This window comes from Sciurus vulgaris (genome assembly GCF_902686455.1).
Source record: "Sciurus vulgaris genome assembly, chromosome: 5".
In the NCBI taxonomy this organism is placed as follows: domain Eukaryota; kingdom Metazoa; phylum Chordata; class Mammalia; order Rodentia; family Sciuridae; genus Sciurus; species Sciurus vulgaris.
Window position 1 is genome coordinate 112,890,041 of NC_136465.1, and position 22,216 is coordinate 112,912,256.

General features: G+C 36.9%; 2 protein-coding genes across 7 annotated transcripts in view; one reads left to right on the forward strand and one right to left on the reverse strand.

The window, feature by feature from the left end:
* FAM186A (family with sequence similarity 186 member A) overlaps nucleotides 1-8,890 on the reverse strand; it is a gene marked incomplete at both ends in the record, with an annotated part of 71,160 nt that extends 62,270 nt beyond the window's left edge. Inside the window, one exon of the mRNA XM_079139893.1 lies at nucleotides 8,717-8,890. Within this exon, the coding sequence (XP_078996019.1) occupies nucleotides 8,717-8,890 (174 nt within the window). The remainder of the gene's footprint in view (nucleotides 1-8,716) is intronic.
* A 3,974-nt stretch (nucleotides 8,891-12,864) lies between these two features.
* LARP4 (La ribonucleoprotein 4) overlaps nucleotides 12,865-22,216 on the forward strand; it is a 79,623-nt gene continuing 70,271 nt past the window's right edge. For 5 of the 6 annotated variants that reach the window (XM_079139779.1, XM_079139780.1, XM_079139782.1 and 2 more), the window contains exon 1: nucleotides 12,865-13,019. In XM_079139779.1, coding sequence (XP_078995905.1) covers nucleotides 13,002-13,019 — 18 coding nt within the window. In that variant the 5' untranslated portion in view covers nucleotides 12,865-13,001. The other variant, XM_079139783.1, reaches the window with a different exon arrangement.

Below are 22,216 nucleotides of genomic sequence, written 5' to 3' on the forward strand. Positions count from 1 at the left end.
AAATTAATTAGCTCAAAAAAATTAGGGATGATGTCATTATAAATTCTGCAGATAATAAAAAGATAATAATGTATTATGGTCACCAACTTTCAGCCACGTATGGTAGCTACTCAGGAGGCTGAGACAGGAGGATTCCAAGTTTGAGGACAGCTTCAGCTATCTATTTAGCAATATCCTGTCTAAAAATAAAAAAATAAAAAGGACTGGGAATGTTTGTCAGTGGTAGAGTATCCCTGGGTTCAATCCCCAGTAACAACAACAACAACAACAAAAGAAGTTGGGTGCAGTGTTGCACACCTGTAATCCCAGTGATTGGGAAGCTGAGGCAGGAGAATCAAAAATTCAAAACCAGCCTCAGCAATTTAGCGAGGCCCTAAGCAATTTAGTGAGGCTGTCTCAAAATTTAAAAAACTAAAAATGACTGGGGATATTGCTCAGTGGTGAAATGCCCCGGGTTCAATCCCTGGTGCCAAAAAAGAAAGAAATGAATAAACTAAATAGCCCTATGCATATTTCTAATTGAATTTGTGGTCTTAAATCTTCCCATAAGTTAAACTCTAAGCACAGATGGTCCCCTGGGTTATTTCTCCCTCTTCCCACCCAGATACTGGTAATTTCTACCAAACTTATAAAAAGAAATAGCACAAATTCTCAACAAACTCTTACAGAAAATTGAACAGAAGACTCCCTAAAGCTAGTGATACACTGATGCCAAAAGTAGTCATTACAAAAAAGAAAACTACAGAAAATATGCTTCATAAATATGGACACAAAAGTTAACCAAATTTTAGCAAACCAAATACAAGATATCAAAAGAATAAAAAATCACAGGTAAATGGAGTTTATCTCCAACATGAAATGTTTGCTTAATATTCATAAATCAATATAATTGAGGTTTTCAAGATGGCAGAATAGAGGAGGTTGCTTTCCTGGCTGCTTCATGGAGTAAAACCAAGAAAGCAGACAGATTCTCAGTAAGATGGGTGAAAAAAAAAAATAGTGTGACGGGGGACTTTACTGGAATTTAAAACTGGAAGCATAATGGAATTAAAGGAACCCACATTTTGAGAAGCCTGAGGCATGTCTGGACACGAGGCATTTAGAGATCAAGGACATTGTCAGGCAAACCTGAAAGACATGCTGCACCGTATATGTGTGCTGGGGGTAGGGGGAGCTGCCATCTCTCCAGGAGGCATGCAGAGGACAAAGGAAGGAACTATTTTGCAGCCACTGTGAGGGGCCAGCAGCTAAGGGGGCTGATTCCTGGCAAACCCAAGTTTGGCTCAACATACAGGCTTAGTAAACACACACTGTATGACACAGAGTGTGCTTAAGTGACCAGGAGAAAAACAAAACATGGAGAGAGGTTTACGCAGGGGACAACTGGTCTCAGAAACCCAGTAGACTCTACCCCTCCCCTTCCAATCCAACTACTTACAGGACTAAGTGGGAGAGACACATCTGGCTGGGAACTCAGAAGGGAAGAGTGGTAGAGATTGGAGGCTGAATGTGAGAGCAGGAAATGTGGGGTCTAAGTGACATAGAGGACTAAAAATTGGGTTCCCTACTACACAAGTGGAACCCAGGGGAGATCCCTGGGGTACAGTCTTCCAGCATGGAACACTGGTACATTTATACATATATATATATGTATATATGTATACATATATACATATACATATATATATATACATTTATACATATACATATATATATATATATATATTTCCATTTCTAGCCTTTTTGAAGCCAGTTATTTTTCATGGATTAGATTTTTGTGAACTAGGATATTTGCTTAGTATATTTTAGTTTTGTTTTGTATTCTTTTTATTTTAATTTTTACTCTCTCTATATATTTTTTCTCCTTTCCATTTGCATTGATTCTCTCTTTTCTTCTGCTAACAGCCGATCTCTATTGTTCTTCTTTCACTCTTAAATTTCTTACTTCTTCTTCTCTCTTCCTCCCTCTTAATCATCATATTCTATATGACTTCTCTCCCTGTCCACCATTTGAAATTATAATTCTTTTGCTAACCTGCTGTTTTTATTGTAGGCAATAAGTGATCATATAATTTCCATTTATTGTTACAATTAACAATGTAGAAATCATAGTAGGAACTATTTGGTTTAATTCTGTATATTGTTTGCATTGGTTGTTGTTATTATTTGTCTCCACCTAAACAGTGAGGTACTAAAACCTTCAGGGACACTATAAGTCCACAGGGTAGAAACTCTATTACTTCAGATCCATATTGTTTGATGTTTGATGGGTAGACACACAAACAACATGAAAAAGCAAAGGAACAAATCAACACAAACAAATCAAGATACTTCTATAACAGAACCCATTGATGTAATACAAAGCTGATATCCCGCCCCTTCCATTGCACCACAACCTAACTTGCCAGTCTGAAAGTTGCTCTGCCCGCCCCTTACGTTGCAGGAATTTCAGGCCTATACTACAGCCATTTCCTGCTTCCCATGTTACATCCTAGCTTGTCAGTCTGAACATGCTAGCTAGCTATTGGTTCATCAGTCAGCTTGCAAGTATTCTGCTCTGCTATTGGTTTCTTCCTGCCTGGGAGATTCCAATATCTGGGAGAAGTGTCCATGCCATCTCTCTCTTTCCCTTCTTTTCCAACCCCAGAGCGGACGCGCTAGTCATCCACATAATAAAGTCTCTTGTGTGAGGTCCTGTGTCCATCGTGGATTTCTGGGAGCTATTGTTGAGCCGCAACTAAAACCGGGAGTACGGAGTGCCAGTTCTGTCGGAAGGGCTGGAGCCACCGCAGGTCCAGAACAGAGCTGCATTTTTCCTTACAATTGACACCATGGTGGAAGAAATGTCAGAGAAGGAGTTTAGAATGTACATAGTTAAACTGAACTTTGAAATAAAGGACAGTATAAGAAATGAAATCAGAGAGAAAATACAGGAAGTGAAAGATCATTTCAATAAACAGGCAGAGAAACTGGAAAAAAAAAAAAAGCAGAAATCCTTGAAATGAAGGAAACAATAAACCAAATTAAAAATTCAATAGAAAGCATCACCAACAGACTAAACCACTTGGAAGACAGAACCTCAGGCAATGAAAACAAAATATATAATCTTGAAAATAGAGTTCATCATGGAGAGAAGATGTTAAGAAACCATGAACAGAACTTCCAAGAACTATGGGATAACATGAAAAGACCAAATTTAAGATTTATTGGGATGGATGGAGGTGCAGAGATACAAACCAAAGGAATGCACAATCCTTTCAATTAAATAATATTAGCAAATTTCCCAAACCTAAAGAAAGAAATGGAAAATCCAATACAAGAGACTTACGGCACTCCACATGTACAAAATTACAACAGACTCACACCAAGACACATTATAATGAAAATGCCTACATACAGAAAAAGGACAGAATTTTAAAGGCTGTTGTAGAAAAATATCAGATTACATATAAGGGGAAACCAATTTGGATCTCAGCTGATTTCTCAACCCAGACCTTCAAAATCCTGGAATAACATATACCAAGAAATAATCCTATATCCAGCAAAATTAAGCTTCAGATTTGAAGATGAAATAAAAACCTTTCATGATAAACAAAAATTAAAAGAATTCACAACCAGAAAGCCTGCACTTCAGAATATTCTTGATAAAATATTCCAAGAAGATGAAATGTAAGGAATAGTCAATGAAAGGAGACACTAATTCAAATTAAAAACTAGACAAAATATATAATATAAAATATATAAAATAAAACCAAATGATTGGAAATACAAATCATATCTTCATAACCCTGAACATTAATGGCCTAAATTCATCAATCAAAAGACACAGACTGGCAGATTGGATTAAAAATAAGACCTAAAAATATGATGTCTCTAAGAGACTCACCTCATAGGCAAAGAATTCCACAGACTGAAGGTAAAAGGATGGGAAAAAAACATATCACTCACATGGATTGCACAAACAAACAGGGGTTTCCATCCTCACATGTGACAAAGTGGACTTTAAATCAGAGTTAATCAGATGGGATAGAGAAGGCCATTTCATACTGCTTAAGGGAATTATACATCAATAAGACATAACAATCATAAACACTTATGCTCCAAACAATGGAGCATCAATGTACATAAAACGAACCCTTCTCAATTTCAAGAACCAAATAGACCACAACACAATAATTCTGGGTAACTTTAACATGCCTTTGTCATCACTGGATGGATTCTCCAAACAAAAACTAAAAGAGTTATAGAAGTAAAAAAAATGCAATTGATAATGTAGACTTAAAAGACATATATAGAATATTTCATCCATCAATGACTGAATACGCTTTCTTCTGAGCAGCACACAGATCATACTCTAATATAGACCATGTTATATAAGCTATTACATATGTTGGCATACAATTGTGATATTACCTTAATATATTTTTAGCATCTGTAGGGTTATTTTGATAACTCTCTTTCCATTGACATTAATTTTTGTGTTCGTGCTTTTTTGTCATTAGAATTATTGATTTTTATCAAATTTTAACTGTATTATTTCTTCTCTATTTCACATATTTCTGCTCCTATTCTTATTTTTTCCTTCCTACTACATAATTTGAAAATAATTTGACTGCTATTCTAGCTTCTTTCTGATACAAACAGTCTAAGTTATAAATGTTCACCTGATTACTGTTTCATTACAGAGATCCTTATATTTTAAGCTTTTATTATCACTTACTTCAAAGCACTCTTTATTTACCTTTCTTGTACTTTATTCTTTGATCTCTGAGATATTTATAAGTGTGCCATTTAATTTTGAAATAATTGACATGTGGGAAGGGATTCTATATATCTTAAGGTGATTGAATTCTAATGCAATAAATCATGAAGGAAACACAGTCTGCATGATTTCAAATTTTAAAACAAGTAACAAAAATGCTGTTTTTGGAGGGGAATTGAACTCAGGGGCCCTCAACCATAGAGCCACATCCCCAGTCTTTTTATGTATTTTATTTAGAGACAGGGTCTCCCTAAGTTGCTTAGGGCCTCACTAAGTTGCTGAGGCTGGCTTTGAACTCATGATCCTCCTGTCTCAGCCTCTTGAGCCACTGGGATTACAGGTGTGGGCCATCACGCTCAGCTCAGAAATACTTTTTATGTTGATTGTATTGTTACATACAGGTCAAAACTGATCAAATTGTATATTTCAAATATGTGCAACTTATTGTACTTCAACTTAACCTCTAAAAAGCTATGGGGAAAAAAATCAATATAATTCAGTGTATTAACATACTAAAGAGAAAAAAAACACAATTAGCCCAATAGATGCACTAAATAATGCTCAATATCTATTCCTAATTTAAAATAAATTAGGAAAAGCAGAAAATTTCCATAACCTGAAAAAGAGCACCTAAAAAAAAAAAAAAAAAGTGTAGTTAGTATCATACTCAATGTTGGAAGACTAAATGCTTTACCCTAATATTAAAGACAAAGCAACAGTGCTATTATTATCACCTCTATGCAACTTTATATATATATAATATATATAAATAATATATATAATATTTGATATATATAATATATATAAATAATATATATAATATATATATTTGATATATATTTGGTACTGGGGATTGAACTCAGGGGCACTTGACCACTGAGCCACATCCCCAGCCCTATTTTGTATTTTATTTAGAGACAGGGTCTCACTGAGTTGCTTAGTGCCTCCCTTTTGATAAGCCTGGCTTTGGACTTGAGATCCTCCTGTTTCAGCTTCCTGAGCCACTGGAATTACAGGAAAGCACCACTGTGACCAGATGCAAATTTACATTGATGGTCCTATACCACTTAACAAATCAGAAAAGAAGTTAAAATATACATGGATATGAACAGTGGAAATAAAACTGCCATTGTTAGCATATGATAGGAATGCATATGTAGGAAATCCCAAAGAAAGTATCAGAAAAATCTGTAAGTACTAAGAATTGAGTTTCAGTGTATAAGACTGACATGTGAAAATCAATCATATTTCTCTATATTAGATGTGAACAACTGAAAATTGAAATTAAAAAATAATACCAATAAAACAAATATTAGGGCTGGGGCTGTGACTCAGTGGCAGAGCCCTTGCTTAGCACATTTGAGGCACTGGGTTTGATCCTCAGCATCACATAAAAATAAATAAACTAAAGGCATTATGTCCATCTACAACTAAAAAAATTTTTTTAAATATATAATATACTGTGTTTAGTCAGCTTTTCATCTCTGTGACAAAGTACCTGAGGAAAAACTTTTTTGGGACGGGGTGCTAGGAATTGAACTCAGGGGTGCTTTATCAACTGAGCTACATCCCCAGCCCTTTCTTATTTGTTTATTCTGAATAAACAAAATTTAAAGGAAGAAAGATTTATTCTGGTTCACAGTTTCAAAGGCTCCAGTGGATGGTCGGCAGACTTCATTGCTTTGAGCCCAGTTTGAGGCAGAACATCAAGGTAGAAATGTATAGAGGAGGAAAGCTGCTTACCTCATGACAGCCCAGAATAGAGAGAGAAAGAAAAGGGCCAGGAACAAGATATAGTCCGAAAAGTCACGTTCCTGAGGAACAACTCCCTCAACTAAGTCCCATCTCCTATAGTTTTCACCACTCCCTGTACACATTCAAATTATTAATCCATCAATGAATTAACCCATGGATGAGGTTAGAGCCCTCATGATTGAATCGCTTCTTAAAAGTCCCACTTCTGGACATTGCTTCATTGGGGACCAAGACTTTGGCATTATTCTAGATCTTAAACTTTGACATATGCTTAGTGACTAATCTGACCTATACTGTGGAAAGTAGGCTAATTTTTCTCAGAAATGCTTTGTAGTTTTTTCAGTGTATAGCCCTTAATAAATGGGGAAATATGCTACATTCAGGGATCAAAAGACAAAATACTGTTAAAATTTAAATTTTTTCCAAATAATAAATTCAATACAATTAATAAATTCAATACAATCCCAATCAAACATATCAGCAGACTTTTTTGTTTTGTTTTGGTATCAAGCATTGAACATAGGTGTACTTAACCACTGAGCCACATCCCCAACCCTTTTTTATTTTTTATTTTGAGACAGAGTCTCGCTAAGTTGCTTAGGGCCTCACTAAATTGCTGAGGCTGGCCTTGAATCTCCTGTCTCAGCCTCCTGAGTCATTAGGATTTCAGGTGTGGGCCACTACCCCTGGCTCAGCAGAATTTTTATAAATATATGTTTGATAGCATTTCACAGACTGATTTTAAAATTCATTTGAAAATGCAAAGAGAGAAAGCAGTGTGAATAAAGACAGTTTTAAAGTTATGTGTGTTTTAGTGTGTCACTCCAGAGAAAGAAGCCCAAGAAAAAGAAAAGTGAGGGGGGCGGGAAGATTGGCATAATTAAAGTTCAGAATGGGAGAACTAAAAGAACATGGTTTCAAGAATAATTATGAAGACCCAGTAATCAAGACACTGTGGCATTGGCATTACAAAAGACAAATAGACTAATATAACAAACTAGAAAGAACATAAAGTTAAAGATATGGTCAATTGATTTTCAACTGAAGAGCCAATGCAAGTTAGTGGAGAGAGGATAATCTTTTAACAAATGGAGCTAGAATAATTGTGTTTTAAAAAGAATCTAATCCATTTCTGACATCATATACAAAGATTAGGACAAAGTGGATCATAGACCCAAGTGTAAAATCTAAGTCTAAAACTTCTAGCAGAATATGTAGGAGAAATGTATTTGGGTTAGGCAAAGTTCATTTATGTGCCACACCAAAAGCATGATCCACTAAAGAAAATAATAAATTAGACTTAGATCTTATGTTCTTTGAAAAACACTATTAGGAAAAAAAAAAAAGGACAAGTCACAGAATGGGAGAAAATACTTGCAAATCACCTGTCTGATAAAGAAGTTGTATTCAGCAGGGTAATCTCAACATCAGGAAAGTTAAGGCAGGAGGATCTTAAATTTGAGGCCAGCTTCAGCAATTTAGTGAAACCCTGTCTCAAAATTTAAAAAAAATTAAAAAGGGTTGGGGATATAACTCAGTCGTAGAGTGCCCTTGGGTTCTATCCCCCGTTTCCACAAAAAAGAAAAAGAAAGGAAACCAATTGGTCGTTAGCTGGGGATTAAGGTGGGTGGCAGGGAGGGCATGTAGAAGGATTATAAAGAGACATGAAAAACTTCTGGGAGTCATGGGTAAATTTATTAATTTAATATAATATGAGAAGGGCTGGGGATGCAGCTTAGTGGTAGAGTACTTGCCTAGTATGTGGAAGGCCCTGGGTTCAATCCCCAGAACTGCAGAGAAAATGAACATTGATATTGTTGCTAATTGAAACAGGAAAATTCTGTGGATAGTGAGAAAGTACCAATATTTATCTGTTTCCTCTCTCCTTTTTTGTTTTTAGTGCTGGGTATTGAACCTAGGACCTTGAGCATGCTAGGCAAGAACTCTATCACTAAGCTACATAGCAAACATTGATTTACTTCTTAAATGGATTCATTGATTTCTAATCTGAAGAGATTAACATCAAATTGGATCTTGTTAGCTACTAGTCAGGTGAAATCATCATTTGAAGCCAAAAGTTTTCTCAAATACAGTTAAATATCATGAATATAAAGTGAGTTCTAAAAAAATGCACCTAGTGATGAAAAATGAAAAAAAAAAAAAACTTGTAATATATAAATTTTCAGATTCACTACCTACCTCTTTAGCTCGTAGGAGCTGTGCTTTTTCAATCCTAGAGATGACTGTCTGTACTGAGAATGGGATTTCAAGGTTAGAGACCACTGGAACATCAAGGGCACTTCCAGGCTTTCTTTTCATGGTGATGACATTATCTTTTTCTGGTTCAAAGTCATTGTCTATCTCACTTCCCATTTTGATAAATGTTTGAAATTTTGGCTGTTTTTCTTTTATTATTTTCCACAGAATATAGGCAAATGCTAATAAAATTGTTTCTACTAGGAAGCCAGAAGCCTGCTCCTAGAGGTTGTGCCGTAGCCTACCAACTGGTTGCTACCCACGGTATTCTAGTCCCAGTGATGTAATAATAGAGCCACTGTGACATTATCATTGACTCATACATTTAAACAGTGCTTAGTATATGCAGAGAACTAGGCATTCTAAATGCTGCATTGGTAGATGGGTGAAGGGGGGTGGGAGGGGAGGAAAGAATAGACAACAGGAACACTAAAAGAAATAGAAGACGTAGCCCTGCTTAAATGAAGTTAAAATCTAGGTGTTAGAATTCAAGATCCAATCCAGTATATCAAATGTAACTCTTGGTTCTTCTTCTTAGTTTTGCTTAGATATTTTTAAACCTGTAACAGGATAGTATGTTACAATTTTCACAGCTGTCCCTTAACTTTTCCTAGACAGGTAGTAAAGTGGAAGATATTATCTGGATGCATATCACACTCTTTGCACTATTTACTTTTTTTTTTTTAAGGAAATTGACTGAAGAAGGCTTTGAAGTTCCATAGTTGGCTCAAAAAATCAAAAGGAACGCTAGAGGCTGCTTTCCACCTGAGAAGAGGAGTGCTTTGGGCAGCTCCTTTGATTGCAGAGGAGGTGAAAGGATTTAGGAGGCTGGAGTAATTAAAGGACATGGTGGTTTTGTTCACTGTGTAGCTTTATTTTTTAATTTATAATATATGAAAAGTACAGAAAATAATATAACAAATCGCTAGGTACTTATTTCTAGAGTGAACAAATATTTTGTCAGTCATTTCTGTTATTTTGCTAGTTTTCTCTTTTGTTTAGTTTTCCTTCAGGTATTTTTAAATAAAAGAAAGTATTAGAGAGCTGACGTCCCCTATGTTGTCCTCCCCAGATTCCTTCCTACCCCTGTTCCATTCCAGAGGCAATGACAATCATGAATTTAATGTATCTGTCTAGTCTATATAGTTTTACTGCAGTTGTATGTGTTCATAAACTATGTAGTATTTTATAAGTTTTAAATTTTATACAAATTATGGACGTATAACAATTTCTTTATCAGCACTTCCTATTTGAGACCTTTGGGTAAACATATTGTAAAATTAGTCCTGTGAAGATTTCTTGCAAACTTATAAAATGTATGTTTCGTAAATTGTAAAAACACAATTTCAATGTTTTAGTTTTCCAAAAGGGAGTCTGGGAATCATAAGTTAGTTATATTTTAAAGATAATCAGTATAATAGGGAGCAAATTAAATATTTCTCCCTTCTCTTTAAGATGTAATTGAGTGATTCCCTCCTCTATGTTCTCAGATCACTTCGTAAACTTTCTATTGTAGTGTTTATCTCATTAAAGTTTAATTAATATTTGTCCACTCCTTGGTGAACTTCTCTCTCAAAACCAGATGCTCTAGTTTTTGTTTTTCTCACATTTGGCATATTTTTCATCAGGTCTTCCTGAGAAACAGACTAAAATGTGGAGATCCATTATTATTTTCAGAATCTTTTTAAAATATTTTTTAGTTGTTGATGGTCCTTTATTTTGTTTATTTTTATGTGGTGCTGAGGATCAAACCCAGTGCCTCACACATGAGAGGCAAGTGTTCTACCACTGAGCTACAGCCCCAGCCCCCAGAATCTTTCTTTATGGAAACTTTCTTACACCCCAGGATACTTTGATTGTTACACCAACTCCATCCCCACCAACTGCAGTCATAAACAACTTCCTCTTTTCTACTAATCACAATTAAGTCTATTTACTCAAATTCATGCTTTTTTTTTTTCATAATGTTTTCTGAAAGGACTACAATTGAGTTATTTTTATAAGTAAGAGGTCTGATTAAAATATTATCCAGCATTTTTTTTTTTTTTTTTTTGGTACTGAGGATGAAGCCCAGGGGTGCTTTGCCACTGAGCTATAACCCCAGTCCTTTTTATTTATTTTGAGACAGGGTCTCATTAAGTTGCTGAGGTTGGTCTTGAACTTGTGATCATTCTGCCTCAGTTTCCTGAGTCATGGGGATTACAGTTATGCACACTGCACCCAGCATTATCCAGCATTTCTTGACATTATTAATTCGCCTCTTTAAGTACTTTGTTCATCATAATATTAGAGTGTGAGAATCTTACTTAACTTTTCTTTCACTGCTTATTCCAGTAGGCATTCACAAAGCAGCCAAAATATTTGTTAACTAATTTAGCATTATTGCTTTCTCTCCTGCTTCTTGCTTGTATATTTTATGCAGCATGGAATTCATCAGCAATTGGAAATGAAGGCTTTTTAAAGCAAACTTTTAAAATCCTTCTAACCATTCAATTCGACAAGCATTTGTTGAGACACTATTATGCAGCTATCATTATCCTAAACTGAGAAGAATATATAAGGTTCCTGTGAAGAAAATAAAAAACGGAAAAAAAAAACAATTTGAGATAAAATATAATAATCAAGTGCTAACAAGGGACATGAAGAAGAGATCTGTAGAAAACAGAGTCTTTGGGAAAACTTTATGGAGAGAGATGGTTGGTTGACAAATGAAGGCACTGAAGATAGGGAAGACACCTTGAGCCATGGCTTTGGAGGTGAGTGCTAATGAGTTTGTATCTTACGGGGCAAGTGAAGAGATTGGTTTAATCACTGAGATAAAGTAATGAGAGTTTACTGGGAATCCGTATACTGGAGAGTCTGTAGTAGGAATAGCCATTTGATGATGGAATCAATTTGGTACCTTAAGTGAGAAAGTGAGCAGTTTCCTTTGAGGTAAAACGAGAGATTCCATGGGATCAGAATGGGAAGGTCTTGAAAGCAAGCAACAGTGAAGATAATGGAACCTTCATTTTCGGAAGATTTTTTAAAATGAGGAACGGGAAAGTCTGGGACGTGGTGGAGCAAGCCTGTAGGCCCAGCAACTTGGGAAGCTGAGGCAGAAAGATTGCAAGTTCGAGGTCAGACTCAGTAATTTAGCGAAGCCCTACGTAACTTGAGGCCCTGTCTCAAAATAAAAAGGGCTGGGGATATAGCTCAGTTATAATGTGCCCCTGGGTTCAATCCCCAGTACCAAAAAAAGAGAAGAAAAAAATTGAAATAAAAAAAAAATTCGTTGGAAAAGATCAAGGCATGGTTATTTCAAAAGGCAAGTGTCTGAACTAGGGTATGCGTGAAACTGGTAAGGAAAGGATAAATCTAGTAAAAAAATAAAGGTAATTTTAAAAAATTAGTTTTTGAGTATGGCAGAAAATCAATGAAGAGGCTCTCTAGACAAAGTATTAGTATGCATTATGTTAATCAGAAGGCCTCTTTTGATCAAGCCTGGAGCAAAGTTCTTTAAGGTGTGCCTAAGGGAAACCCCGCCCTCCCACAGCGGGCTCCTTCAACTGTTAAGTGGGGAATTAAAATAATAGTATTTATTGCATAGGATTGTTTTAAGATTAATTCACCCAAAATGCTTGCTATAGAGCCAAGCACATAGTAAGACTTTAATGTACAATAGCTGTACTAACATCTTTACTACCAACTACAGTTTGTTTTTTTCCTTTGCCTTTTCCTGAGAGGCACTACGTTTTCAGCAGGGTTGGGCGATTGTTCCACTGCACTTCATATAAGATCGGCTTCTAATCAGATCTTGATTTAGAACCATGAAAACTGTGGAATTATTAGGGCTGTGGTAGCTGTTTGGCAAGGGATAAGATGCATCAATAAGATTTTTACACAATCCCTTGGCACAGAATGATGCCTCTTTCTATTGGTCTCCCCCACCCAGGCAGACGATAGTACATTCCACACTGCCGGTGGACTAGGTAGTGCCAAAGTTGAGCGCGCCGAGGGCCTCCTCTTCTCCCGGAAGCAATTTTTCTCTAGAACCGGAAAGAGTTGCAGTTTCAAGGGAGGCGGGACTGGGCGGGTCGGGCCGCAGCGGCTGACGGCGGGGGAGGAGTCGGGTCCACTGCCGGGTGGAGGGGCAAGGCGAGTGTCCTTATCCTAGCGATTGGGGCTCGGGCCTGTGTGCCAGTTGGAGTCGCGGCGGCGGGAACGATTGGGCCGAGCGGAGGAAGACATGTTGCTCTTCGTGGAGGTGAGTGGATTTGGTCTTCTCCTTGTCTGAGGAGAGCCGGAGTGCAGAGGCGCCGGCCGGTCTCACCGCCATGTGACTTTCCAGGCCGTACACGCCGCGGAACCGGCAGATAGGCTGACACAGCACCTGGGCCGTGCAGGCCTTCAGCTCCGCTCTGCGCACTCCCAACACTTTGAGAAACCGTGGGGGCGAGGCCCATACCGGGGGAGGAAGGGAGGTGGAGTATCGAGGGCTTGTCTGGTTTGGCCTGAGATCAGAGGAAGGGGAAAGTGTCCCATATGGACCTCCTGAAGGAGGCGAACGGGCGGGGGTGGGGGAGGCGGAGTCTGCCGGAGAAAAGGGTAATCAGGTGGGCGCGTTCTGGGGGGTGAGGCGAGGCCTCGCGGGGCCTCTCGGAGGGAGGCGAGCAACATGTGGGACCGCGTAGGGAGGTGAAATGTGGTTTTTTTGTTTCTTTATTTGGGGGCTTTATTGGGGGGGGGGGCGTTAAATGTTTTGAAAAGAAAAAAAGCTTTTTTGCAACCTCCACCAAATTTTGTTCGGTCCCTGTCCCTAAAACTCTGGAACGTTCTATGGGTGAAAACGAGTTACTGAGAACGGAGGGGAAGCCAGTAGGTTTGGAAGCCTTGAAAGGCACCGCTTTGACCTTTTGTAAAAGTTACTCAGGCAGTGACTGCGTGGTGCGGGTTGGTTCTATGGACCGATAAAACCTCTTTACAAGGAAAATTCTAAGTATGAGAGAAACGTAGTCCTGGAAAAGCCGGGTTTTTTGTGTATTTGTTTTTGTATTGTCATTTGAGCAATAGAAATACTTTTATTTAACTGGAACGTCTCCTCTTGACTTATTTTAGGTTTCAAAGTAGTGGTATCTGCCTTACGCAAATGCGAAGTTTAATTTCTGTCCTGTTGTGTGCATTGAGCATCAGCTGATGCCTGGCTAATGCTTTGAGTAGATTCCAGATCATATTGTTCTTACATTGTGAAAACGTCAAACCAGCAAAGCTGCAACTTCGCCACTTGGCGTTTGTTGATTATGCTGGTGAAAGGAACCTTTCAATGAGGGAAGGAATTTACAGGTTGTATAATGGACTTGAGAGCTGGGACCAGTCTGTGGAGTGTTTTGCTGAGTGGGGAGCTGGGGAGAATTTTATTCCATAGTATTCCTGCATAAAGTAAATAAGTGATTTTATTTTTTTTTTAAATTTTAATCTGACATTGTAATGCTGATAAGTTAGAGGTTTTTGTTGTCTTGTGGTGCTGGGAATTGAATTCAGTACTTCTCACATGCTGGCAAGTAAGTGCTCATCCACAGAGCTGCATCACCAGCTCAGAGATCTTTCAATTTTGTTTAAATCTCCTCCTTTAGAGTATACCCAACATTAATAATAAACATTTGTTGTAATATTCCAAGCAAATCATTAAAAGGTTTAAAATTGCTGAACATATTCTTTCTCTTTATCCTTTTAAATCCATATTTTCCTTCAGAACAAGAAATCCGATTTGATTTTAAGCAATGCTAGTTTGTTTTAGGAATGTTATGCCAAGCAAATACTTCATAGTTTTAAGTGTGCGTGTTTTGTCAGGCAAAAGATTGTGAAGTTAATTTATATCAACATGAATTCCAAAATAAACTGAGTTTAAGATTGATTCCTTTGGCTTTATTAAAACGTGAATTTCAGTAATAGGTAGGTTTATTGAGTAAGCAAGATCTCTCCTGCCTCTATAGAGACATTGCAGCATTTTACAAAGAAAGAAACTCAGGTAGAGAGATGAAGTAAATTTAAAGTAATTTAGGCAGGGCCTGTAATCCCAGCAGTTGGGGAGGTTGAGGCAAGAGGATCACAAGTTCAAAGCCAGCCTCAGCTACTTGGCTAGGCCCTAAGCAACTTAGTGATACCCTGTCTCAAAATAAAAAGCAAAAAGGCCAGTGGTAAGTGCCCCTGGGTTTTCAATTTCACAGTACCAAAAACAAACAAAAAACCCAAAGGCTGGGATTTAGAGCCAGATGATTCTGATGTCAAATCAGGCCTCACTCCCCAGTTTAGACAGGCTCTACCTTGTCTTTTACTAAACTAATATGTAAAGCTAATGTTCCTCTCTATCAGTTCTTTGCTAATCAGTATGTTATTTTTCTCATCATGGATTTTATTGAAGATTAACAATGTCATTAAATATTTGGTGCTGAACATACAGTGTTAAAATAAATAAAAAAAAAATAATGCTTTGGTCATTTGGCATTTTCTTGACTAATATTTGAGTCTTAAAACCTCATGATCCAGGAATTATTCTCAATAAGGGGAAACAAAGCTCAGAAGTTAGATGTCTAAAGTCATTCAGGTGTAAATAATGTGGGGACTAAAGTCTGAAGTCTGGCTTCCAGAACACAAGTCTCTGACTCCAAAACTTATTTTTGTACCTTGCCTTAAGGCCAGGATTCTTCATTTAGGTTCCTGGATAAAACTGGAGAAGTACCTTAGCTTGGTTGAGGAAAAAACTTGCCTATTTATTTTCCTTAGCTTTTAACAGGAATCTAGATGAAGAAGAATCAAAAAAAAATTTTTTAATTTAAAAGAAGCAACAGAGTTTGTGAGTTTGTCACCAAGATGAAAAGCATATTTTCATACTAGAGGTTTCACAGATATCTTGAAATATTGTTTATGCTCATTACTCCTTGTTATGTGTTTAGAAATCTTAAAGCACATTCACAACCATATTAGATATTTTAAAGTTTTCATAACTATATTTCAGTATAATTGGTTTACTTTGTAATACTGTATATTTCATATAGTATTTTAAAAGATTCTGAGTCCTGCATGTGATGATGTACCTCCCCAAGGGCTGGGGTGGCTTAGGCAGAAGGATCAAAGTTCAGAGCCAGCCTCGCAGCTTAGCAAGATGCTAAGCTATTGAGAGAGGCCTTATCTTGAAATAAAAAATAAAAAGGACTGGGGAATGTGGCTCAGTGGTTAAGCTCTCATGGGTTCAATCCCTGGTATGTGCACATACACAAAATTCTGAGAAGAGATCCATAGATTAATTGGACTGAGGAAATGTGTGTGGCACCAGAGAGGTTAAGAACCACTTTACTAATAAAGTTGCTTGTGGATCATCTTTGGCAGAGTTAATCTGGGATCCATAACTCCTCTACAGTTGTGTTCAAAATATTACTTGAATGTATATTTTTTCCCAAAGAGACCCCCAGCTTAAATAGTTTATAACTGGAATCAGTGAGATAGATAATGGTAATAACTATTAATATCTATTATTAATGTATACACAAATGGTGCTTACTGTGCATCAGATTTTTGATTTTTTGTTTGTCCATTTTGTGAACAAAATTGAACCCACAGGTGCTCTGCCACTGAGCCAGATTCCTAGCCCTTTATATTTATTTGTTTATTTTAATTTTTTATTATTTTGATAACTGGGAATTTTGAACCCAAGGATGCTTCAACACTGAGCCACAGTGCCAGTCCTTTTTATTTTTTATTTTGAGACAGGATATTATGAAGTTGCTGAAGGTCTTTCTACATTGCTAAGACTGGCCTAGAACTTCTTTTTTTTTCTCCTCCTTCTTTTTTGTGATAGTTGTAGATGGACAGAATGCCTTTATTTTTATGTGGTGCTAAGGATTGAACACAGTGCCTCACACATGCTAGGTAAGCACTCTGCCACTGATCTAGAGCCCCAACCCTGGCCTGGAACTTTTGATCCCCATGTCTCAGCCTCCTAAGTTGCTGGTGGTGCCTGGGACATTAGATGTTTTTGCATATATACGTATACATTCATCCACTCAAACTTCACATCTCTTTGAAGTATTCTTTTCCCCATCTTAAAGATAAAGGAAACTAAGGCACAGACAACTTAAACTTGCCAAAATTATTTAGCTAATGAAAGTTGAAGCTGGAATTAGATCTCATAAATCATCTAGTTATTTTGTTATAGACATTTAAGGGCAGATAAGGAATTTAAAGTAATACTTAGATGTAATTTTTTTTTTTTACCTTTGTCAACTTGGTCTTTTTTTCTTTCCTTTTTGTACTGGGGATTGAACCTAGGGGTGCTTTACCACTGAGCTATATCCCCAGCCCTTTTTATTTTTTATTTTGAGATAGGGTCTTAATAAGTCCTGAGGGGCTGGGGATATAGCTCAGTTGGTAGAGTGCTTGCCTCACATGCACAAGGCCCTGGGTTCAATCCCCAGCACCGCAAAAAAGAAAAAAAAAAAAAAAAAAAAAAGTCCTGAGACTGGCCTGGAATTTGAGATCCTCCTGCCTCAGCCTCCCAAGTCACTGGGATTGTGCCAGCAGACCTGGCTTAACCCGGTCTTTCAACAAGGGACTATTTTGACTTCTGTAGTTTATTGTAGGTTTGTATGTGTGTGTTGTTTGTTTAAGACACATATGTTCTGAAAGACAATTTCTGTCTCTGGGAAGAGGATAAAAGTATGGATAATTCACAAAGTTGTCAAATATGACCTGACTTAAATCTTTTACAACAGAGTTTGCAAATTTTAAACAACAATATGTGCCCTTCTTCCAAGTGCTATCAAGTTGTTTAAACTTCTGAGCACCCAACAGACAGGTTGCAATTTTGTTTTTCATGGTTTTCATGGTTAACATGTTGATTGTTTTTCAGACCATATTTCCCCTCTGGAATTTTCGGCTACTTATGCTTGCTCTAGTTGTTTGCCGTTTTTAATGACTATTAAAATCGGGTTTATATATGAGTTTTCCACCGAAAATGGATACTTAACCACTAATTTAGGTAGTAGTGACTTCTGTACACCTAGGTAGGTTGTTTTGAATAATTCTTACATAATTTTTAAAAGTTATTATTAGGTATTGGGGATTGAACCCCTGGATGCTTTACCACTAAGCTATATGCCCAGCCCTTTTATATATTTGATTTAGAGACAGGGTCTCACTGAGTTGCTTAAACCTTGATAAATTGCTGAGGCTGGCCTCGGATTTTGGATCCTCCTACCTCAGCCTCCTGAGCCGCTGGGATTACAGGCCTGTACCACCCTGGGCATTTTTTATATTGAGATGGCATCTCACGAGGTTACTAAGGGTCTCACTAAATTGCAGAGGCTGGCCTCGAACTTGAAATTCTCCTGCCTCAGCCTCCCAAGTCACTGGGATTTGCAGGCAGGTGCCATCTCCCCTGGCTAAAATTATTTATTTAATATATTTTTTTTAGATATTGATAGACCTTTATTTTATTCATTTATTTTTATGTGGTGCTGATAATTGAACCTAGTGCCTCACACATGCTAGGCAAGTGCTCTACCACTGAACCACAACCCCAGTCCCTTTCTTTCAGCTTTTTAAATTATTTTTAACTGTGATGAAATACAAATAAAATTTATTATCTTTTAATTATTAAGTGAACCATTCATTTTTATTTTTAAGGACATGCAGATTGTTATGCAACCCTCACAACTATACAACTCCAGAACTTGTTTCATCTTGGGAAAATGAAGCTCTGTGCTCATTAAGCAGTAATTCCTCATTTCTGTGTTTCCTAGGGTTTAATGTAATTAAAAAATAAATTTTAACTGGGCGAGATTACATGCATTTATAATCCCAGCACTGGGGAGGCTGAAGTGGGAGAATTGCTTGAGCTCAGGAGTTGGAGACCAGCCTGGGCAGAATAGAGACCCAGTCTTAAAAAAAAATTTACTTGTTTTTTTTTTAGGCAATAACATTTTAAATTTAGATTATTAGTTTTAGACTCTGAAATAAGTTGTGGGATATTTGCCTTGATAATTTTTACTCATTTTATGTTAATTATTAGTAGTGTGTCTTTTGCCCCCAATGCAGTACTGTTGTTTTCCCATCAGCTTCATTTGTAGAGTTATTTGTTATCACTGACTGAAAATTAATTTCTTAAAAAAGAATGACTTCAAAGTACATGAACAAATAATGAAATGTTTGCCAATGAAAGTTACATGTAAGTGATTTTTGAACATTTGATTTTAGACTATTTATTGGAGCTGATAGTATGTTTAAAAAAAAAACAAAACAGTAACTAGTAACATTGATATTCAACTGGGTGTGATGGTGTGTACCTGTAATCCCATCGATTTGGGAGGCTGAGACAGGAGAATCCCAAGATTGAGACCAGCCTCCGCAATTTAGTCTTAAAAAGACTTAAAAAGGACTGGGAATGTTGCTCAGTAGTAGAGTACCCTAGCTTCAGTCCCCAGTATCGGGAGGGAAAATATTGATATTCAACTATTTTATACTTTGGTTAATTTGAATTTGTGCTGTCTGCCAGCTTCATATTTCTTTGGTTAATTTGAATTTGTGCTGTCTACCAGCTTCATATTTCTAATGGATACTAAGCATAAAAATTTTAAATCCGTAATTTTGGTTTTGTACCTTGGAGCTTAAAACAAGAATTTGACCCTGTAATTAGAAATGAAGTCTGAGTCTGTATTGCACAGGAGTACAAAATAGAGGAAGTTAAAGAATTTATTAATTCAGCTATTTTTGTCAAGTTATTAAAAAAAAAAAGTTTTCTTTCTACCTTCTCTTTGAGTATCCTTCAGTGAAAATGAAAAATGACCCTTTGGCTCTGATAGAGTTCATAATGTTTTAATGTATCATAATTGTAATCTGTGCTTTGCTTTGTTTTCTTAAAGTTTAATACTTTAGGCAGGTTTTTAGTCTTCTTGAAAACTATACATGTTTTGTATGATGCACTGTTATTTTCTGTAAGACTTTGAGGATCCTAGGTTCATATGTTAATTGTATGACCCGTGGCAGGTGATAAAATTTATCTGTAATTTGTTCTTATATATCTTTGATATAAGTTGTGTTTGTGGTGTTTACAGTATTTACATATTAAGTCTTATAATAGTTTGGCTAAAGGCTTAATGTATACTATCATTTAATCCTCAGATTATGAACAATTCAGTATATGAATTGTTGATATCTAGGTAGTTGCCTTCCAGAAACCGATTTTTTTTTTTTTTTTTTTTGATTCTGGGGATTGAACCCAGGGGCACTTAACCACTGAACCACATCCTGAGTCCTTTTTCATATTTTATTTAGAGACAGAATCTCACTGAATTTTTTAGGGTCTCACTAAGTTACTGAGTCTGGCTTTGAACTCTCCATCCTCCTGCTCGGCATCCTGAGCCACTGGGATTACAGGTATGGGCCTGGTTTATTCTAGGCTTTTGAGTTGGAAGGAGGGAAAAAATAGGAAGGCAGTGCCTGAGTAATATAAGACATTTATATACAAGGTTGTATAAAAGAGTGGTTAAAAATATGTACACTGGGGAAGGTGGTGCATACCTGTAGTCCCAGGTACTACGGAAGCTGAGACAAAAAGATACCTGAGCCATGGAATTTGAAACCAGCCCGGTTGACATCAGTGATACCAGTCTTAAAACAAAAAGTGGAATCTGGGACCAGGCTAACTCCCTGTTTATTTAGACTAGGTCACTTTCTAGTTGTGTGCCTGTGGGCAAGTTTTTTTTTTTTTTTTTTTTTTTAATATATTTTTTAGTTGTAGGCAGACATAGAAACCTTTATATTTATTTTGAGGATGAAACCCAGGGCGTCATGCATGCTAGAAGGTAAAAAATGGGGGGAAAAGGGCTTTGTGGTTGTAGCTTAGTGGTAATGTGCCATTAGGTTCAATCCTCAGTATAAAAAAAAAAAAAAAGACTAACATTAGCACTTAAACAGTTTAAGATGGTCCTAAAATTCTGAGCCTTTACTTCAGTGGGTAAGGTGACAAGCCAATCACTGATAAATTTCGTTACAAATGAACTTAACTAAACTCTACCACTGAGCCACAACGCCAACCCAAGTTGACCTTTGTTTCTGTTTCCTATCTGCAAATCGATGATAATGTACTAGTACATTATTAGTATCCTAATTATTAGGATAATATTAATATCTATCTCATAGGGTTAAAAGGATTGGCAGTTACATTAAAGCACTTGGAATTATAAGCGCTATATTTATGAGCTGCTGCTTCAGTATATACATATGAAAGGTAAATTCTCATCTTCATTGCTGGTTGTTTACTTTTAAAGCAACTAAGGGTGTGCTGGCTTAACAGTACACAAGAATTTAAAAAGCACCCTTTCTTGAAAATGATTATTTGATATTTTAGGTTGGAGTTTAGTTAAGTTCATTTGTAACGGGATTTATCAGTGATTGGCTTATCACCTTACCCGTTGAGGTAAAAGCTCAGAATTTTAGGACCATCTTAAACTGTTTAAGTGCTAATGTTAGTCTTTTTTTTTTTTTTTATACTGAGGATTGAACCTAATGGCACATTACCACTAAGCTACAACCACAAAGCCCTTCCCCCCCTCCCATTTTTTAAAAATTTTTTTTGTCAGTGGACTTTTATTTTATTTATATGCGGTGTTCAGAATCGAACCCAGTGCCTCACACACGCTATGCAAGCACTGCCACTGAGCCACAACCTTAGCTTCCTCCATTTTTAATTGTACTGGGGATTGAACCCAAGTCTTCTTTTTTGGTTGTAGATGGACACAGTACCTTTATTTTATTTATTTTTATGTGGTGCTGAGAATCGAATCCAGCACCTTACACGTATCAGGCAAGCACTCCACCACTGAGCTACAACCTAGCCCCATATATCTATCTATAAATAGATACATTTATTCATTTTGAGACAGGGTTTTGCTAAATTGCTGAGGCTAGCCTTGAACTTGTGATCCTCTTGCATTAGCCTCCCATGTAACTGGGATTACTGGCATATAATAGTGCCCCCAGCTAAAGTTCTTATTCTTTAGAAGGAGGATTCATGAGTTTTCTGTAGAACTTTCTAGAGAAAGTGTATGACTTTAAATATTTTCCTAGCAATCCAAGACCCACAAAAAGTTAAGTGCTACTAATATATACAGGCTTGCAATTTTGCTTTTAGTATTTTTTTTGTTTGTTGGTACTGGGGACCTAAATCCATGGCTTCATACATGTAGGCATGTGCTTTACCACTGAACTATATCCGAGCCCTTTATTTTTACTTTTTTGGTACTAGCAATTGAATCCAGCAGTGCTTACCACTGAACTACATTCCCAGTCCTTTTTATTTATATTATTTTATATTTTTGGAACTGGGGATGGAACCCCAGGGCTTTGGAAATGCGAGGCAGACACTTTGCCACTGAGCTATATCCCAGCCCTGTCATTTTTATTTTTATT